The sequence below is a fragment of the Lithobates pipiens genome, unplaced genomic scaffold (genome assembly GCF_037356315.1).
Source record: "Lithobates pipiens isolate NorthernLeopardFrog02 unplaced genomic scaffold, aLitPip1_a1.2 Scaffold_22, whole genome shotgun sequence".
NCBI lineage: Eukaryota > Metazoa > Chordata > Amphibia > Anura > Ranidae > Lithobates > Lithobates pipiens.
This window is the reverse complement of record NW_027507784.1, coordinates 347,716,268-347,734,119: the sequence shown is the minus strand read 5'-3', so window position 1 is coordinate 347,734,119 and position 17,852 is coordinate 347,716,268. Positions and strand designations below refer to the sequence as shown.

Sequence of the window (17,852 nt, the reverse complement as noted above, 5' to 3'; positions counted from 1 at the left end):
ATGTCCACTTGGATGGTGGGGCTTGCACCGCGACTCACGGCACAGGCGCCGTTCATCTTTGGAGATTTTCCGAAGATCCTTCTGCTCTGTACTGCGCAAGCGCAGTACGGCGCGGACACTATATGATGGCCGGACACTATATGGCACAACACCGGGCGCTATATCGCAGAACACCGGCTTTGTGCGAGCGCATGCACAGCCAGCCGATCTCCAAGGGAACATCCCCCGCTCTCTCTCCTCCTCAGTCCCTCTAGCAGCACCGGCTGTTTGCGAGCCGAGCGCATGCACGGTTGGCCTGTCAGTGCCGGAGGTTCCTGACAGCATCTGACTGCTATGTTTGTTTGTTTTTTTATCCAGCGGGTGGCAGCCTGAGAGCAGGCTGTTTGAGGACTTGCTGCAGTGTTGTGGTGCTGGACGCAGAGATCCTCATACACATGGAGGTACCAGAGCTGGGCAGGTAGGAAAGAGCACAGATGTGAGGTTTTTTTTTTGGTTGAGGGCTGTGGAGGCAGAGGTGGGAGGATGGAAGGTGAGTGGAGGCTGCAGAGGTCAGATGTTGCCCTCTGTACGCAGCAAACTCCTGTACCCTGCACTCTGTACGCAGCAAACTCCTGTACCCTGCACTCTGTACGCAGCAAACTCCTGTACCCTGCACTCTGTACGCAGCAAACTCCTGTACCCTGCACTCTGTACGCAGCAAACTCCTGTACTCTGCACTGTGTACGCAGCAAACTCCTGTACCCTGCACTCTGTACGCAGCAAACTCCTGTACCCTGCACTCTGTACGCAGCAAACTCCTGTACACACGGTCGGACATTCTGACGGAAAATGTCCGATTGGACCGTGTTGTCGGATAATCCGACCATGTGTGGGCTCCATCGGACTGTTTCCGTCGGAATATCCAACCAACAAAGTTTTTTAGAGCTGGGCTATAAAAAATTTCCGACAGCATGATCCGATCGGACTTTGTCCGATCGTTTGTAGAGAATTCCGATCGGACAAAGTGCCACGCATGCTCAGGTCAAATTCCTAGACCAAAGCTATTGGCTACTAGCCTGAATGTAGTCCCGTCGTAAACGAAATAACGTCGTCACGTTACGGACGATCTGATTTTCCGACAACTTTGTCCGACCGTGTGTATGCAACACCAGTTTTCGGACAGATTTTGTTGTCGGAAAATGTCCAACTGTGTGTACAAGGGCTAATAGTGTATGACTGTTTGTTAATAAATGTTCTCAATTTCCTAAAATTATTTGGAACCCGTGTGCAACTATAACATCTGCCACAACTATGTAAGCCCTTCATGTCCCAAAACATCATCGGCCCGGGGGGGGGGGGGGGAGGTGACTCAAGAACATTATGCACTAATTTATCCCTCAAATTTGGGGCACGTTTGTAGACAATCTTTGGTTTGCCTGGCAAGCTTCCTTTTAGTTGTATGTCTGGTTTCAGGAACCCCCCCCCAATATTTATTAATGATCCTCTCCACATCTCTATTTTGTAGATCAGGGTTTCTAAACCAGGGTTCCTCTAAAGGTTGCTGGGGGTTCCCTGAGCAATGGCCAATTTCTACCTCTCATGTAAGTTCTCAAAGACACCATTGATCTTTTTAGTTATCTGTAAGGAAGTAATTCTTCCCAATCAGGGGCAGACTGACCATTGGGGCACTGCCCGAGGGCCCTATGCCACTAGGGGGCCCCATTAGGGTTGCCAGCCTTAATAAAACCAGGGACAGTATGTAAAAATCTGTGTTTTTTTTTTTTTAAATCCCCAGATTATAGCTGCCCCACCTCTCCAGTACCTTTTCAGTGTGTGTATGTGTATTCTGTGTGTATACTGTGTGGCCCCATAATCTTCTATTGCCCTGGGGCCCCATAATCTCCTATTGCCCCGGGGGTCCCATGAGTTGTCAGTCCGCCCCTGTTCCCAATAACCACAAGTGTAAGAAGCATTCTTCTCATTGACATCACACTAATGTAGGATGAGTTGTAGATTTTTCATTTTTAGCAGAGGGTTCCCCAAGACCGGAGAATTATTTCCAGGCTTCCTCTGTGTTGAAAAGGTTGAGAAAGTCTGTTGTAGATAATAGTCTAATGCCCCATACACACACACAGGGTCAGACATTCCGACCACAAAATCCTTCGGATTTTTTCCAGCGGATTCTGGCCCGAAACTTTTCTTGCATACACACGGTCGCAACAAAGTTGTCGGAAAATCCGATCGTTCGGAACGATCGTTCGGTACGGGACTATGTAGAGGCCAGTAGCCTTTGTCTCCCAAATTTTTTTCTGAGCATGCGTGGCACTTTGTGCGTCGGAAATTTTCTACACGTGATTGGAAAAAGTCTGATCGGATTTTGTTGTTGGAAAATTTTAGATCCAGCTCTCAAACTTTTTCCGTTGGAAATCCCGAAAAGAAAAAGTCCGCCAGAGCCCACGCGCGATCAGATTTTCCGACAACATAATCCGATCTGACTTTTTCCGTCTGAATTTCTGACCGTGTGTATGGGGCATTGGACTATGCAGGTCCTGATGTGGTCATTCGTGCGATCACTTAGTACATTTATGTCCTTTAATAGGCTTTCCCTCATCCAAAAACATCTTCGTGAGTCTTTCTGTTTGTACCTCAAAGTCCTTCACTCCTAGTGCAGTTCTTTTTAATGTGCATGAACTGTCCTCTAGGAATATTATTTATCCTGGGCCTACGATGACAGCTTGATGTGGGTATATAAGAGTTGCGGTCCGTTTCTTTAAAGTAAGTTTTTGTTTCTATGCCTCGGGGGGGAGTTTTCGGTCTCTAGATCCAGTAAGTATATATTGTCTTTACTCATATCCCATGATAGCGCAATGTTAGGGACATTATCATTCATGGATTGTTCTACATCTTCATTGGTCCCACTCCATATTAACAGTAGATCATCAATAAAACGTTTGTACCATAAAATCCTTGGGTCCTGATCATATAACACCACCTCTTCCTCCTATTTTGCCATATACAAGTTGGCCACACTAGGCGCAGATTTAGCCTCTTTTTTTTTTTTGTAGGTAATAATTTCTTTCATACCAGAAGTAATCACGCCACGACAAAAGTCTAAAGCATTTCAAAATAAACGCACGTTGTTTACGTTCCATACTGGTATTCTTTTTCAAAGCCCAGTAACTGCTTTCATGGCTCCCTGATGATCAGTGTTGGTGTATAGCAGGCATGTCCAAAGTCCGGCCCGCGGGCCAATCGCAGCCCGTGTTCCCGTTATGAACGGCTCGCCGGGTTATTTGGACATATATATGTTTTGTGGCCCCCAACGATCTCCAAATTCCAGAGCCACAAAGGATATATATGCTGGCTGACTTGGAGGGGGCGGGACGAGTGCCGTACACACAGGAGTATTTCCTGTTTACAGGGCAGCCTCCTGCACTGCCATTGGACGACTGTTCTGTCCACCATAGGAGGTGGGACTTTCTATTAAAGAGGACCCCGAGAAAACAGGAGTTTTTCCTGTATGTAATCTTTTGGCGCTCATCCCGCCCCATCCAAGGCTGCAGATGGATGGGGCATCAATCAGACTGCACTGATGGCAATGGCGAGTCTGCATTCCTGGCAACGGTGGGTGTTGCATTCATGGCAACGGTGGGTGTTGCATTCATGGCAACGGGGGTGTTGCATTCATGGCAACGGTGGGTGCTGCATTCATGGCAATGGTGGGAGCTGCTTTCCTGGCACTGGTGGGTGCTGCACTGATGGCAATGGGGGTGTTGCATTCATGGCAATGGAGGTGTTGCATTCATGGCAACGGTGGGAGTTGCATTCATGGCAATGGTGGGAGCTGCTTTCCTGGCACTGGTGGGTGCTGCACTGATGGCAATGGGGGTGTTGCATTCATGGCAATGGTGGGTGTTGAATTCATGGCAATGGTGGGTGTTGCATTCATGGCAATGGTGGGAGCTGCTTTCCTGGCACTGGTGGGTACTGCACTGATGGCAATGGGTGTGCTGCATTCATGGCAACGGTGGGTGTTGCATTCATGGCAATGGTGGGAGATGCTTTCCTGGCAATGATGGGGCTGCACTGATGGCAATGGGGGTGCTGCATTCATGGCAACGGTGGGTGTTGCATTCATGGCAACGGTGGGTGTTGCATTCATGGCAACGGTGGGTGCTGCTTTCCTGGCACTGGTGGGTGCTGCACTGATGGCAATGGGGGTGCTGCATTCATGGCAATGGGGGTGTTGCATTCATGGCAATGGTGGGTGCTGCTTTCCTGGCTCTGGTGGGTGCTGCACTGATGGCAATGGAGGTGCTGCATTCATGGCAACGGTGAATGTTGCATTCATGGCAATGGTGGGAGCTGCTTTCCTGGCTCTGGTGGGTGCTGCACTGATGGCAATGGGGGTGCTGCATTCATGGCAATGGTGGGTGCTGCACTGATGGCAATGGGGGTGCTGCATTCATGGCAACGGTGGGTGTTGCATTCCTGGCAATGATGGGGCTGCATTGATGGCAATGGGGGTGCTGCATTCATGGCACTTGTAAGGGTGCAGATGGGCACTGACCCTTATTTTGCTTCACAGTTCTTTATTTAAAATGTTTTTTTTCCTGAAACGTCCCTCTTAAAGTGAAGGTTTGTGTTATACGCCGATAAATACGGTATATCCAAATAACACGCCCGAGCTCATCACTTCACCACACACAGCCGCAAAGACGGGAGAATTCTTGTTGGGCCGTGTATTAGCGCTCAGGGCGAACTCTAAGGCCGCGTACACACGCGGGGACTGTTCGCTCAACTTTGTCCGCTGAACAGTGTTTCGGCGGACAGTCCGCTCGTGTGTGGGCTTCAGCGGACAGTTTCAGTGGACAGTTTCAGCGGACAGTTTGACGAACAAAGTTTTTCGGAAATCCCGAAAAACTGTCCGCTGAAACTTGGTTTGAGAGGACAGTCCGCTCGTGTGTAGGCTTGTTCGTCAAACTAAGTCTCGCGCATGCTCAGAAAGAATTTATACGCCGAAGGTTGCATTGCAGTGTATAGGACGTCGTTTTCTAGTCCCGTCATACGTGCCGTTCACGTCATCGCGCACGGTTTCAGCGGACTGTTCGTTCGTCGTGTGTGGGCAAGTCCGTCCATGCTAATTTTGAGCGGACTGTCCGCTGAAACTGTTTGACGAACAAAGTTGAGCGAACAGTCCCCGCGTGTGTACGCGGCCTAATGGTTCAGATAATGTCAGGGAAAATGGTCGGCCCTCAAGCATCTTCACTTCATCAAATCTGGCCCTCTTTGAAAAAAAGTTTGGGCACCCCTGGTGTATAGAGAGGCCACATCGGCCATCACAATATCTCTACTTTTGTCACTTCCTTTCAGTAACTGTAGGGGGGGCTTTGTGTCCTCCAAGTAGGCCCAAGTTTCTTTACCGAGAGGTTGTAGATGTACATCGATATATTCCCCAAACCTGGATGTCAGCGACTCGATTCCATTTACAAGGAGTCTACATGGTCTTTCCGTGTGTATACATGACAAGGCGGAGGGATTAATAGTTTACATGTTGCACTATATTGTAGAGTCACTTTTTTGTTAATTATCGGTGTCACCAGAGGACACAGGTCATCATTGATTAATAGAAGTTATGGCAGCATTTTTTTCTTTTACTTATATAAGGAGTGCACGGCCTTATGGGACAGGATCAGTGCTAGAAGCTTTCTACATAAGAACCTAATATTTGTTTATGGTAGCTCACAAGGTTGCCAGTGTTCAGAATAGTGCCCCATCATTGGTGTCAGTGGGAGGAATAGTGCCCCATGATTGGTGTCAGTGGGAGGAATAGTGCCCCATCATTGGTGTCAGTGGGAGGAATAGTGCCCCATCATTGGTGTCAGTGGGAGGAATAGTGCCCCATGATTGGTGTCAGTGGGGGAATAGTGCCCCATCATTGGTGTCAGTGGGAGGAATAGTGCCCCATCATTGGTGTCAGTGGGAGGAATAGTGCCCCATCATTGGTGTCAGTGGGAGGAATAGTGCCCCATGATTGGTGTCAGTGGGAGGAATAGTGCCCCATCATTGGTGTCAGTGGGAGGATTAGTGCCCCATCATTGGTATCAGTGGATGGAATAGTCAGTCTATATTCTGATTATATTTCATGCACGGCTCTCTGATCTGACTGTACTGTCCCCCATTGTATGGTATAGCACTGTGTAAACTGCTGGCATCATATAGATCCTGTATAATAATACCCGTCATGCCACCTTTTGCCATGATTCCCGGACTGAGTTCTCTCGGCTCGGCTCTCATGATCCGCTCTTCTTATTCTGGTTTTCTTCTTCCAGGGGATGGAAATTCTGTGTGACACAATCGCCGAGTGCTGGGACCACGACCCGGAGGCCCGACTGACGGCGCACTGTGTGGTCGAACGCTTTCACCTAATGGAACAGGTTGGCAGCGTTGGCATCAGCTGAATCATTTTTATCCTAATGCAGTGGTGACCTTGACGTGGCCATGTTGGTTCACGACCCTCCGAGAACTTTCCACCCACACCGGAAACTTCCATCCCATAGATATACAGAGGGGGATAAGATGGTAAAAGGAATGGGAGGGGCTTCCTGTGCGACATTCTGCTCTACAATCTGACCAATGAGAGGCTCAGACACATTTCTTACAACCCTGAATCAGGACACGGACAATGAAGATGGCGGGAAGGAATGGGCCCTGCCGAGGATGCTGGGAATTCTAACTCCAAGTTGCACTATTAGGACTAAATAATTAGTAAATATATCAAATTTCAGGCATCAAAAGTTCACAACGATGGCTTCCCACCCTAACGACCCTCTACTTCCCATATCCCCTCCCCCCCCCCAGAATGATGAAGTAGAATAAATAGAAATGTAAAGACCACATCGCTACCAAATGCTATCTTTTGTTAGGCGATTTACATTCCTATTTACTCTACTTGTTTTCTTGCTCAGGCACCTTCACTTTTATCCCCTGATGAAGACTATGCTGATCCTCGAAACACGTCGGGAGCCACATGAAATATCATTTATGTTGCTTGAGCCACATCAATTCCCGACATGTTATCAGTGTGAAGGTGTATTTGTATTGAGACCAGAGGTTTATTGCACTTTAATCTTTGTATAAATAAAATGTGACTTTATATATAATCTTTCATTGCTGTTACTTTCTGTGGCTGCAACAATGGTTCTTTTGTGAATTACTATCAATATTTATAGGAGTTTGGTCTCTTAAACCCATCTGGTGCTCTCAGACTTTGTACAGATCCGAGGGGTGAAGGGACGGCAGCTGGGGCTGACCCGAGGGGTGAAGCAGCTGGGGCTGAAGGGACATGAACTGAGCCGAGGGGTGAAGTGGCGGGGACTGGAGCTGATCCGAGGGGTGAAGGGGCGGGGACTGGAGCTGATCCGAGGGGTGAAGGGGCGGGGACTGGAGCTGATCCGAGGGGTGAAGGGGCGGGGACTGGAGCTGATCCGAGGGGTGAAGGGAACTGGAACTGAAGGGACACGAACTGATCCGAGGGGTGAAGGGACTGGGACTGGAGCTGAGGGGTGCAGGGACTGGGACTGAAGGGACACAAACTAATCTGAGGGGCGAAGTGGTCGGGAACTGGGGCTGATCCGAGGGGTGAAGGAACTGGGGCTGAAGGGACACAAACTAAGCCGAGGGGTGAAGGAACTGGGGCTAAAAGGACACAAGCTGATCCGAGGGGTGAAGGGGGAGGGACTGGAGCTGATCCGAGGGGTGAAGGGACAGGGACTGATCCGAGGGGTGAAGCGGCGGGAACTGGGGCTGATCCGAGGGGTGAAGTGGCGGGAACTGGGGCTGAAGGGATACAAACTGATCCGAGGGGTGAAGTGGCAGGAACTGGAGCCGATCCAAGGGGTGAAGGGGCAGGGACTGGAGCTGATCCGAGGAGTCAAGGGACCGGGGCTAAAAGGACACAAACTGATCCGAGGGGTGAAGCGGTGGGAACTAGGGCTGATCCGAGGGGTGAAGGGGCGGGAACTGGGGCTGATCCGAGGGGTGAAGGGGCGGGAACTGGGGCTGATCCGAGGGGTGAAGGGGCGGGAACTGGGGCTGATCCGAGGGGTGAAGGAACTGGGGCTAAAGGGACACGAACTGAGCCAAGGGGTGAAGGGACTGGAGCTGATCCGAGGGGTAAAGGGGCAGGAATTGGGGCGATCTGGATAATAAAAAAAATAAAAAATAAAACAACACTATACAGCTGCAGTGCGATTGGCTGTGGGACATCAGTAAATTGTCACTAGTGAAGGTTGGCGATCGCTGTCTTAGACCTTTCGATCTATAAGATTGATTGGGGGGTTCCTTGGAGGTAAAAGGATAAGAAGGATTGAAATGAACAGAAGGAAAATGATGTGAAATGTGGGGCGACCAATCGCCATGATTCTCGTGTCCCCGCCCCTCCCCCGTTGCTGCGCAGTGATGTACGAGTGACACTCGGGTGACAATTTACATTTTATTTTCCATTCTCCCTGCAGCACACGGTATAAAGTCTCATCAGTGCAGATTCCAGCGTGTGCACAGAATAGACGCGACGCCCCGCCCCCCCTGCGCACACATTAGACGCCAAGTGGGAGGGGCTGCGGGCCGCGTTTCCATATCACCACAGTAAGAACAGACACAGCCGCAGTTTATTCACACTGATTGGAAGACGGCATTCAGAAAGATTAAGGCACCACGCATGGGACATTGAAAGATTCCTGTACAAGAGAGAGAGAGAGCGCCGATCGCGCCTCACCGCCGCCAGCAATACAAAAACGTTACTGGAGCGGAGATCTGCCGTTACCTGATTCAGATTGAGATGTGTGTGCTGTCAGAATGAGATCTCAGTCTTTGCTTCCTGTCAGGTGACCCGTCAGGATCCGCGTTGCTCTCCCGCCATCAGACAGGAAGTGAGCCGGAGACGCAGCAGGGAAAGGGTTCAATCGGATTGGGTCTTCCCCTCCCCTCCCCCGATGCTCTGTCATTCGCATCAAATCACTTTTGCAGAATTGCAATTAAAAAAAAATGTTGTGTTGTTGGGTGTGTCCATAGCAGACCCTTTTCCTGCTGGAGGGGCCACAGGCACCGTGTGTGTGGGGGGGGGGGGGGGGAGGGGAGGATCGGGTTAAGCCAGCGTGATGGAACTGTCAAAAACAAAAAGCAGATTGTCAGCTCCGTCCGGGACATTCGGCTCCGATCTGCAGCTGCAACCCATTTCCTGCAGAGCCTCCAACGATCTAAAGGGTTCATATGGGGGGGGGGGGGGAGGGGGGAGTCCTCTTGGCCTTCGGTGCCGTCTTTTATCCTTCCCTCGGCAGGCCAGCGATAGGGGAAAATTAAAATCACAACACTGAAATGAATACTGCGTGAGAGGCGGGGTCACAGGGGGTCAGATCTGTGGATTGAGCGTGGATCTGGGCGTCCTAGAATAAGATACATTTATACAGGAAGAGTTAAAGGGTGACACCGCTCCCGTCCACGGCGAGGATCGCCCGTCTGCACGCCCAATAGCAGCTCAGAATCCGGTTTTGTTCTCTGGGCACTTTGTCCGTCCAGAAGGGCTTGGTGTGAGCTCACAGGCCGGAAATGGAGGTTTTCCACAGCGATTTGTTATAGATCCAACCGTCACCCTGCCAGGAAACAGAAACCCCTCATTAGATTGTGGCAGGATCAACTCAACTTTAAGGGCTGTATAGGGGGATCTGACCTTCCCGGGTACCCCGGTTTCCTGTATAGGGGCATGTGACCTTCCCAGGTACCCCCCTGCCCTGTATAGGGGGATCCGACCTTCCCAGGTACTCCGGTGATCTGTATAGGGGGGATGTGACCTTCCCGGGTACCCCTCTGCCCTGTATTTGGGGGGGGGGGGAGGGGAATCAGACCTTCCCGAGTACCCCTCTTTCCTGTAAAGGGGAGTGAGACCTTCCCAGGTAACCCCCTGCCCTGTACTGTCCCAGGTACCCTTCTGCCCTGTAGAGGGAGATCGGACCTTCCTGACTACCCCTCTGCCCTGTATGTGGGGGGGGGGGGGGTTATCAGACCTTCCCAGGTACCCCTCTTTCCTGTATAGGGGGATGTGACCTTCCCGGGTACCCCTCTGTCCTGCATAGGGGGATGTGACCTTCCTGGGTACCCCTATGACCTGTAGAGCGGAGTGAGACCCCCCACCCCTCTGTCCTGTATAGGGGCAATCGGACCTTCCCAGGTATCCCTCAGTCCTGTATAAGGGGGGGGTTGGACCTTCCTGGGGTACCCCCTTTGTCCAGTATAGGGGAGGAAGAATCAGACCTTCCCGGGTAACCCTCTGTATTGAATAGGGGGACCTGACCTTCCCGGGTAACCCCTCTGTCCTGTACAGGGGGATCGGACCTTCCCGGGTACCCCTCTGTCCTGTATAGGGGGATATGACCTTCCCGGGTAACCCCTCTGTCCTGTACAGGGGGATCAGACCTTCCTGGGTACCCCTCTGTCCTGTATAGGGGGATATGACCTTCCCGGGTAACCCTCTGTCCTGTAAAGGGGGATCGGACCTTCCTGGGTACCCCTCTGTCCTGTACAGGGGGAATCGGACCTTCCTGGGTACCCCTCTGTCCTGTACAGGGGGATATGACCTTCCTGGGTACCCCTCTGTCCTGTACAGGGGGATATGACCTTCCTGGGTACCCCTCTGTCCTGTACAGGGGGATATGACCTTCCTGGGTACCCCTCTGTCCTGTACAGGGGGATATGACCTTCCTGGGTACCCCTCTGTCCTGTACAGGGGGATATGACCTTCCTGGGTACCCCTCTGTCCTGTACAGGGGGATATGACCTTCCCGGGTACCCCTCTGTCCTGCATGGGGGGGGGGGGGAACATCGGACCTTCCTGGGTACCCCCTTTGTCCAGTATAGGGGAGGAAGAATCAGACCTTCCCGGGTAACCCTCTGTATTGAATAGGGGGACCTGACCTTCCCGGGTAACCCCTCTGTCCTGTACAGGGGGATCGGACCTTCCCGGGTAACCCCTCTGTCCTGTATAGGGGGATCGGACCTTCCTGGGTACCCCTCTGTCCTGTATAGGGGGATATGACCTTCCCGGGTAACCCCTCTGTCCTGTACAGGGGGATCAGACCTTCCTGGGTACCCCTCTGTCCTGTATAGGGGGATATGACCTTCCCGGGTAACCCCTCTGTCCTGTAAAGGGGGATCGGACCTTCCTGGGTACCCCTCTGTCCTGTACAGGGGGAATCTGACCTTCCTGGGTACCCCTCTGTCCTGTACAGGGGGATATGACCTTCCCGGGTACCCCTCTGTCCTGTACAGGGGGATATGACCTTCCCGGGTACCCCTCTGTCCTGCATGGGGGGGGGGGGGAACATCGGACCTTCCTGGGTACCCTTTGTCCTGTATGGGGGGGGGGGGGGAAATCGGACCTTCCTGGGGACCCTTCTGTCCTGTATAGGGGGATATGACCTTCCCGGGTACCCCTCTGTCCTGTATGGGGTGGGGGGGGAATCAGAACTTCCCGGGTACCCCTCTGTCCTGTATGGGGTGGGGGGGGAATCAGAACTTCCTGGGTACCCTTCTGACCTGTATAGGGGGGGATTGGACCTTCCCGGGTACCCTTCTGTCCTGTACAGTGAACAGACCCAATAGCAGAGGGATTTGTACCCTGTGCAGAGCTCACACTGGAACTCCAAGAGTAACTGAGCTCAGTATAAGGCAACATTTACACCAAGATATTTGTGATGATTAATAGAAACTCACTTTCCATTTTCATCACATGACAGGATTTTACAACACAATTCAATTGAGATGTATTAAAGTGAACGCTAAAAGTGAAGATTTGCTGTCTTATGGGTAACAATGAGCCTAAGACAACTAGTACACCTAAAAACTCTAACCTTAAACCTAAACCTCTGTTCTATACAATATTGGTGCCAAGGCACTTCTGTATCCTCATTGCTGTAAATCTGCAATGTGAGATCATCTAAGACACTGCTGCCTCTGACTGCTAGTCCCAGGAGAGCTGCTGATGTCACTACTGTGCTGATCACTGTCCTCCTTGCTGGAGGAGAAGCTGTACCTGAGGACCTGCAGTGCAAGCATCTCCCTGCTTCTTTCATTGTGAGGATCTGTGCTTCCTCCACCAGCCATCAGGTCACCAGTCATAGGGAAAGGGGGGGAAAATCAGCTCCGATTTAAAGAGGGGCATTACTATCCAGTCTCCTGCATAAAAATTAAAAATCAGCAGCTACAAAAACTGTAGCTGTTGACTTTTAACAAAGAGCTACTTACCTGTCCCACAATCCAGCGCTGTCCTCACCCTGTGCTACTTCAATAACCTTCAGGTTTCTGGTGCCGGCATCTTAACTGTGGGCACCTGGCTGTGACAGCTTGTGGCTTCACAGCCGAGTGCCCACTGCGCATGTGCGAGGCACGCATTGTGAATGGTCCCACAGTCTTCTAGGTCCTGCGACGTGTCCCAGAAGACTGCCAGGATTTTTATTTGGGCCCCACCTGCAGAGTACAGGTCCTCCTTAAGTCCCTGGACTCTCAGCTATACAACGGAGTATTGCCTGCGTACCTCTTTTGAGAAATATTTGGTCATCCATGGAGTCTCAGTCTCCGCCCGATGTCGCTCCTCTGCTCTCTGACGCTCCTCTAGCGCTCTCTTGTGTTCCGTCGCTTCCTCGATGTTTTTTGCCATCAGGGACTCCGTAACATGCGACCACAGCCGCCTTCACATATCCGAAAGAAGAGGTCATGTGCAGCAAGGATTGAATGCAACAAAAGAATTTCAGACGACAGTTCAGCACCAATGGAGGTTTAAGGACAGAAATTCCAGTAGCACAGATAAAATGAGAGATCTCCCTCCCACCACCCCGCCCTTCACAGCACATCTCCTCTACCCACTGGTACTTGCCCCTCTTCACATCGCCCCACCCCACCCCCTTTTTACATTTGCCCCCACACCACTTGCCCTCCTTCACATCCCACCCCCCCACAACACTGCTGGCATTTCACCTACCACCTGACAATATGCTCTGCCCTGTCACATAACCCACCACACACACTGCACTGACCCCTTCATATCAACCCCGGCTCCTCCCCCCCCACAGCCATCTCTTGCCCTTCTACACTCTCCTACATTACAGAGTAGAGAGCACGGGGCAGGATAGCAATGAGCAGAGGGTGGGAGGCAGGATAGCAATGAGCAGAGGGCACAGCAGCACTGAATGGATGGGGCAGGAGCAGTTGGGGTTCACTTTTCATGTTAACAAGATGGTGACTGGTTGCTAGGACAGCCCATGTCCTTGCAATCAATCATCTGCTAGGTAATTGGGAAAGTTAACTTGTGCAGCTCCCGCCCTCCATCCAGTACTGCTGTGCCTCCCGCCCTCCGCACACTGCTATCCTGCCTCCCGCCCTCCGCACACTGCTATCCTGCCTCCCGCCCGCCGCACACTGCTATCCTGCCTCCCGCCCGCCCCACACTGCTATCCTGCCTCCCGCCCGCCCCACACTGCTATCCTGCCTCCCGCCCGCCCCACACTGCTATCCTGCCTCCCGCCCGCCCCACACTGCTATCCTGCCTCCCGCCCGCCCCACACTGCTATCCTGCCTCCCGCCCGCCCCACACTGCTATCCTGCCTCCCGCCGCCCACACTGCTATCCTGCCTCCCGCCCGCCCGCCCCACACTGCTATCCTGCCTCCCGCCCGCCCCACACTGCTATCCTGCCTCCCGCCCGCCCCACACTGCTATCCTGCCTCCCGCCCGCCGCTCAATGCTATCCTGCCTCCCGCCCGCCGCACACTGCTATCCTGCCTCCCGCCCGCCGCACACTGCTATCCTGCCTCCCGCCCGCCGCACACTGCTATCCTGCCTCCCGCCCGCCGCACACTGCTATCCTGCCTCCCGCCCGCCGCACACTGCTATCCTGCCTCCCGCCCGCCGCACACTGCTATCCTGCCTCCCGCCCGCCGCTCAATGCTATCCTGCCTCCCGCCCGCCGCTCAATGCTATCCTGCCTCCCGCCCGCCGCTCAATGCTATCCTGCCTCCCGCCCGCCGCTCAATGCTATCCTGCCTCCCGCCCGCCGCTCACTGCTATCCTGCCTCCCGCCCGCCGCTCACTGCTATCCTGCCTCCCGCCCGGCGCTCACTGCTATCCTGCCTCCCGCCCGCCGCTCACTGCTATCCTGCCTCCCGCCCGCCGCACACTGCTATCCTGCCTCCCGCCCGCCGCACACTGCTATCCTGCCTCCCGCCCGCCGCACACTGCTATCCTGCCTCCCGCCCGCCGCACACTGCTATCCTGCCTCCCGCCCGCCGCACACTGCTATCCTGCCTCCCGCCCGCCGCTCACTGCTATCCTGCCTCCCGCCGCCGCTCAATGCTATCCTGCCTCCCGCCCGCCGCACACTGCTATCCTGCCTCCCGCCCCGCCGCTCACTGCTATCCTGCCTCCCGCCCGCCGCTCACTGCTATCCTGCCTCCCGCCCGCCGCACACTGCTATCTTGCCTCCCGCCCCGCCGCACACTGCTATCCTGCCTCCCGCCCGCCGCACACTGCTATCCTGGCCTCCCGCCCGCCGCACACTGCTATCCTGCCTCCCGCCCGCCGCTCACTGCTATCCTGCCTCCCGCCCGCCGCACACTGCTATCCTGCCTCCCGCCCTCCGCTCACTGCTATCCTGCCTCCCGCCCGCCGCTCACTGCTATCCTGCCTCCCGCCCGCCGCACACTGCTATCCTGCCTCCCGCCCTCCGCTCACTGCTATCCTGCCTCCCGCCCTCCGCTCTGCCTTGAGAATGACAGAGAAGAGGTCAAGGAGAAAGAAGCAGCTCCAAAATGGCACGACCGCAGGTCTGGATGGGACAGTGTCTCAATCCGGACCTCAAGCCGCCATTTAGTGATTACAAAGTGCTGCTAGCTGAGACACAACAGGTTCACTTTACCACTCAGGAAGGGATCACACTGAACACACCAGCCGGCCCCCCCTGTCCTTCTCACCTGGACTCGAACAGCCCCTGCTTCTCCACGGGACGCACCCTCTTCCTGGTCACCGGCAGCTTCATCAGGTCCACAGATTTGGTCTCCCCGTTGCTGTAGGTGAACTCCAAGATGCTGTTCCACTCGCCCTGAATCTTACACACCACGGTGTTGGTAGCATTGTGCTTCACCTCGCCTTTCACCCTGCAGGAAACACAAATCTCATTATTTGTCTGAGGAGCTCAATAAATTTGAAACCTTTCCATTTTAATGTCATACTTTATTTCAGACCATCACTGGGTCTCTGTGCTTCTCCAGGCAAAGCAACAGATCATTACTGGTGGGAGGGGCTGGCAAAGTACTCTACATTAGTATCCTGAAAACAGAGCTCCCTGCTTCAGTACTCAAAGAATCCTCAACCCCAATACAAGTGGGGTGGCCCTTGGGAGGAGTTTTGCACTGTCTTGATGGGTGGGTGTCAGTCTGGAGGAATGGGCGGTCCAAGGTAGGGTGCATTTGCATATGGATCGATCTAGGTAATACCACCCATTGGATGCTGAGCCTCCATAACTGAAATCCATTAAGTGATAAGGGCGGGGCCAGTCAAGCTGGGGAATAAATGGGTGGGCAACGTACTGTGGAATTTTTTAACGCACCCCTGTCCGCGCTGCCTTTCCCCAACTCCGCTATGTATCCCGGGCTCCACTTCCCTGTCCGCGCTGCCTATCCCCACCTCCACTATGTATCCCGGGCTCCACTTCCCTGTCCGCGCTGCCTATCCCCACCTCCACTATGTATCCCGGGCTCCACTTCCCTGTCCGCGCTGCCTATCCCCACCTCCACTATGTATCCCGGGCTCCACTTCCCTGTCCGCGCTGCCTATCCCCACCTCCACTATGTATCCCGGGCTCCACTTCCCTGTCCGCGCTGCCTATCCCCACCTCCACTATGTATCCCGGGCTCCACTTCCCTGTCTGCGCTGCCTATTCCCACCTCCGCTATGTATCCCGGCTCCACTTCCCTGTCCGCGCTGCCTATCCCCACCTCCACTATGTATCCCGGGCTCCACTTCCCTGTCCGCGCTGCCTATCCCCACCTCCACTATGTATCCCGGGCTCCACTTCCCTGTCCGCGCTGCCTATCCCCACCTCAACTATGTATCCCGGGCTCCACTTCCTGTCCGCGCTGCCTATCCCCACTTCCGCTATGTATCCTGGGCTCCACTTCCCTGTCCATGCTGCCTATCCCCACTTCCGCTATGTATCCCGGGTGCCACTTCACTGTCTGCGCTGCCTTTCCCCACATCCGCTATGTATCCCGGGCTTCACTACCCTGTCCGCGTTTCCTTTTCCCACCTCCGCTATGTATCCCGGGTGCCACTTCACTGTCTGCGCTGCCTTTCCCCACATCCGCTATGTATCCCGGGCTTCACTACCCTGTCCGCGTTTCCTTTCCCACCTCCGCTATGTATCCCGGGCTCCACTTCCCTGTCCGCGCTGCCTTTCCCCACCTCCGCTATGTATCCCGGGCTCCACTTCCCTGTCCCCGCTGCCTTTCCCCACCTCCGCTATGTATCCCGGACCCCACTTGCTCATCTGCAGGCCCGGGACTGGCATAGTGGGTGCCGCTGGATAGAGGGGAGGGAGGAGAGCGGACACACATCCGTTCTCCTCCCCTTCTTGTTACTGACCCAGAAGCAACATGCATGACATCACTTCTGGGTCCCCGTTAACAGTTTCTCCGGCCAACAAGACCAGGAAAGAATGTAATGCGGTGCGATGTGCATGGCGTTACATTCAGTGGAGCCGAGGGGAGACATTCGGGGGGTCTTTGAGACACTTGGTCTCATTAAAGAGAACCAGTCAATGAAAGTGCCAGGTATTGAAGTGGTTAAACGTAGACAATACATGTAAAAACAGCGGTAGCAGCGAAAGGGTTAAAGGAGAAGTTCACCTTCGGGAACATGTTGCATTAGCCGGCTCCTAGATTCAAAGCAAATTTGCCAAGCCCTGTCTGTAGAGAATGAATATAATAGAAACATTCTCTGCTTAAACTGACCAATTGGCTTCCCTCTTCCCGGATACCGGGCAGCAATGGAGACACCCGATTGGTTGTTTGAAAGGAAGCAAAGAATGTTCATCTTTCATCTGCTCAATAAGGCAGGCAGGAAACCAGACTGTCTGAGGTTTTGGGAGGGAGTTTTTTTTTGGGGGGGGGGGGATGGGGTACCTGTGAAGTTTGCCTCCATAGAACGGTTTGGTATGGAAGGTGATGGCCGCCGAGTAACCAGTCTTGGCGCAGTTGACGTTCACCTTCCCGCCCAGCTCCACCCAAGGCACGGTAAGGATGGAGCGGGCGTAGGCACAAGGCAGGGTGAAGGTGTACTCTTCATCATGGTCCAGCAGGTGAAGGACGCCTGGGAGGACGAGAACGGGATTATTACATCAATGCATATGATGGCCTATATTAAGAGAGAACAATTCTCCCCCCCCCCCAAAATGACGATTTGTAACTATCTAGCTGGGTCTAAACCTGACCACTAAGAAGCTGGGGGGCGAGCCTTGACTGAAGACGGGGGGGACTGTGCCTCAGCCGATGATTGGGGTGTGCTTCAGCTGAGGATGGGGGGGGGGGGCTGTGCTTTAGTTGAGGATGGAGGGCTGTGGAGGAGGGTACAGTACCTGGGGGGGGGGGGGGGGCCTTCGTTCGTGTCTGGACTAGGAATGGGGGGGATGTGCCTCAGCTGAAGATGCGGGTGGCGTGCCTCAGCTGAGAATAGGGTATGGTGCCTGGGGTAATATGGAGCATCTTGGGGTATTGAGGGGGTATCTGGGTAAAGGTGGGGGGGCCTGATTAGTGAGAAATGCCTGTGTAAGAA

The 17,852-nt window shown here is 53.6% G+C and overlaps 2 protein-coding genes across 2 annotated transcripts in view; one reads left to right on the top strand and one right to left on the bottom strand.

Moving 5' to 3' along the window:
• LOC143925134 (TGF-beta receptor type-2-like) overlaps nucleotides 1-7,144 on the top strand; it is a 33,826-nt gene extending 26,682 nt beyond the window's left edge. Inside the window, exon 6 of the mRNA XM_077449749.1 lies at nucleotides 6,312-7,144. Within this exon, the coding sequence (XP_077305875.1) occupies nucleotides 6,312-6,440 (129 nt within the window). The 3' untranslated portion in view covers nucleotides 6,441-7,144. The remainder of the gene's footprint in view (nucleotides 1-6,311) is intronic.
• A 1,315-nt stretch (nucleotides 7,145-8,459) lies between these two features.
• Nucleotides 8,460-17,382, bottom strand: LOC143925136 (oxysterol-binding protein-related protein 11-like; the record flags this gene model as incomplete). The annotated part of the gene is given in 4 exon segments (XM_077449750.1): nucleotides 8,460-9,629; nucleotides 12,566-12,719; nucleotides 14,996-15,178; nucleotides 17,204-17,382. Coding segments are annotated over 4 exon segments (573 nt in total), but the record flags the coding sequence as incomplete, so codon positions are not given.
• Nucleotides 17,383-17,852: the final 470 nt, after the last annotated feature.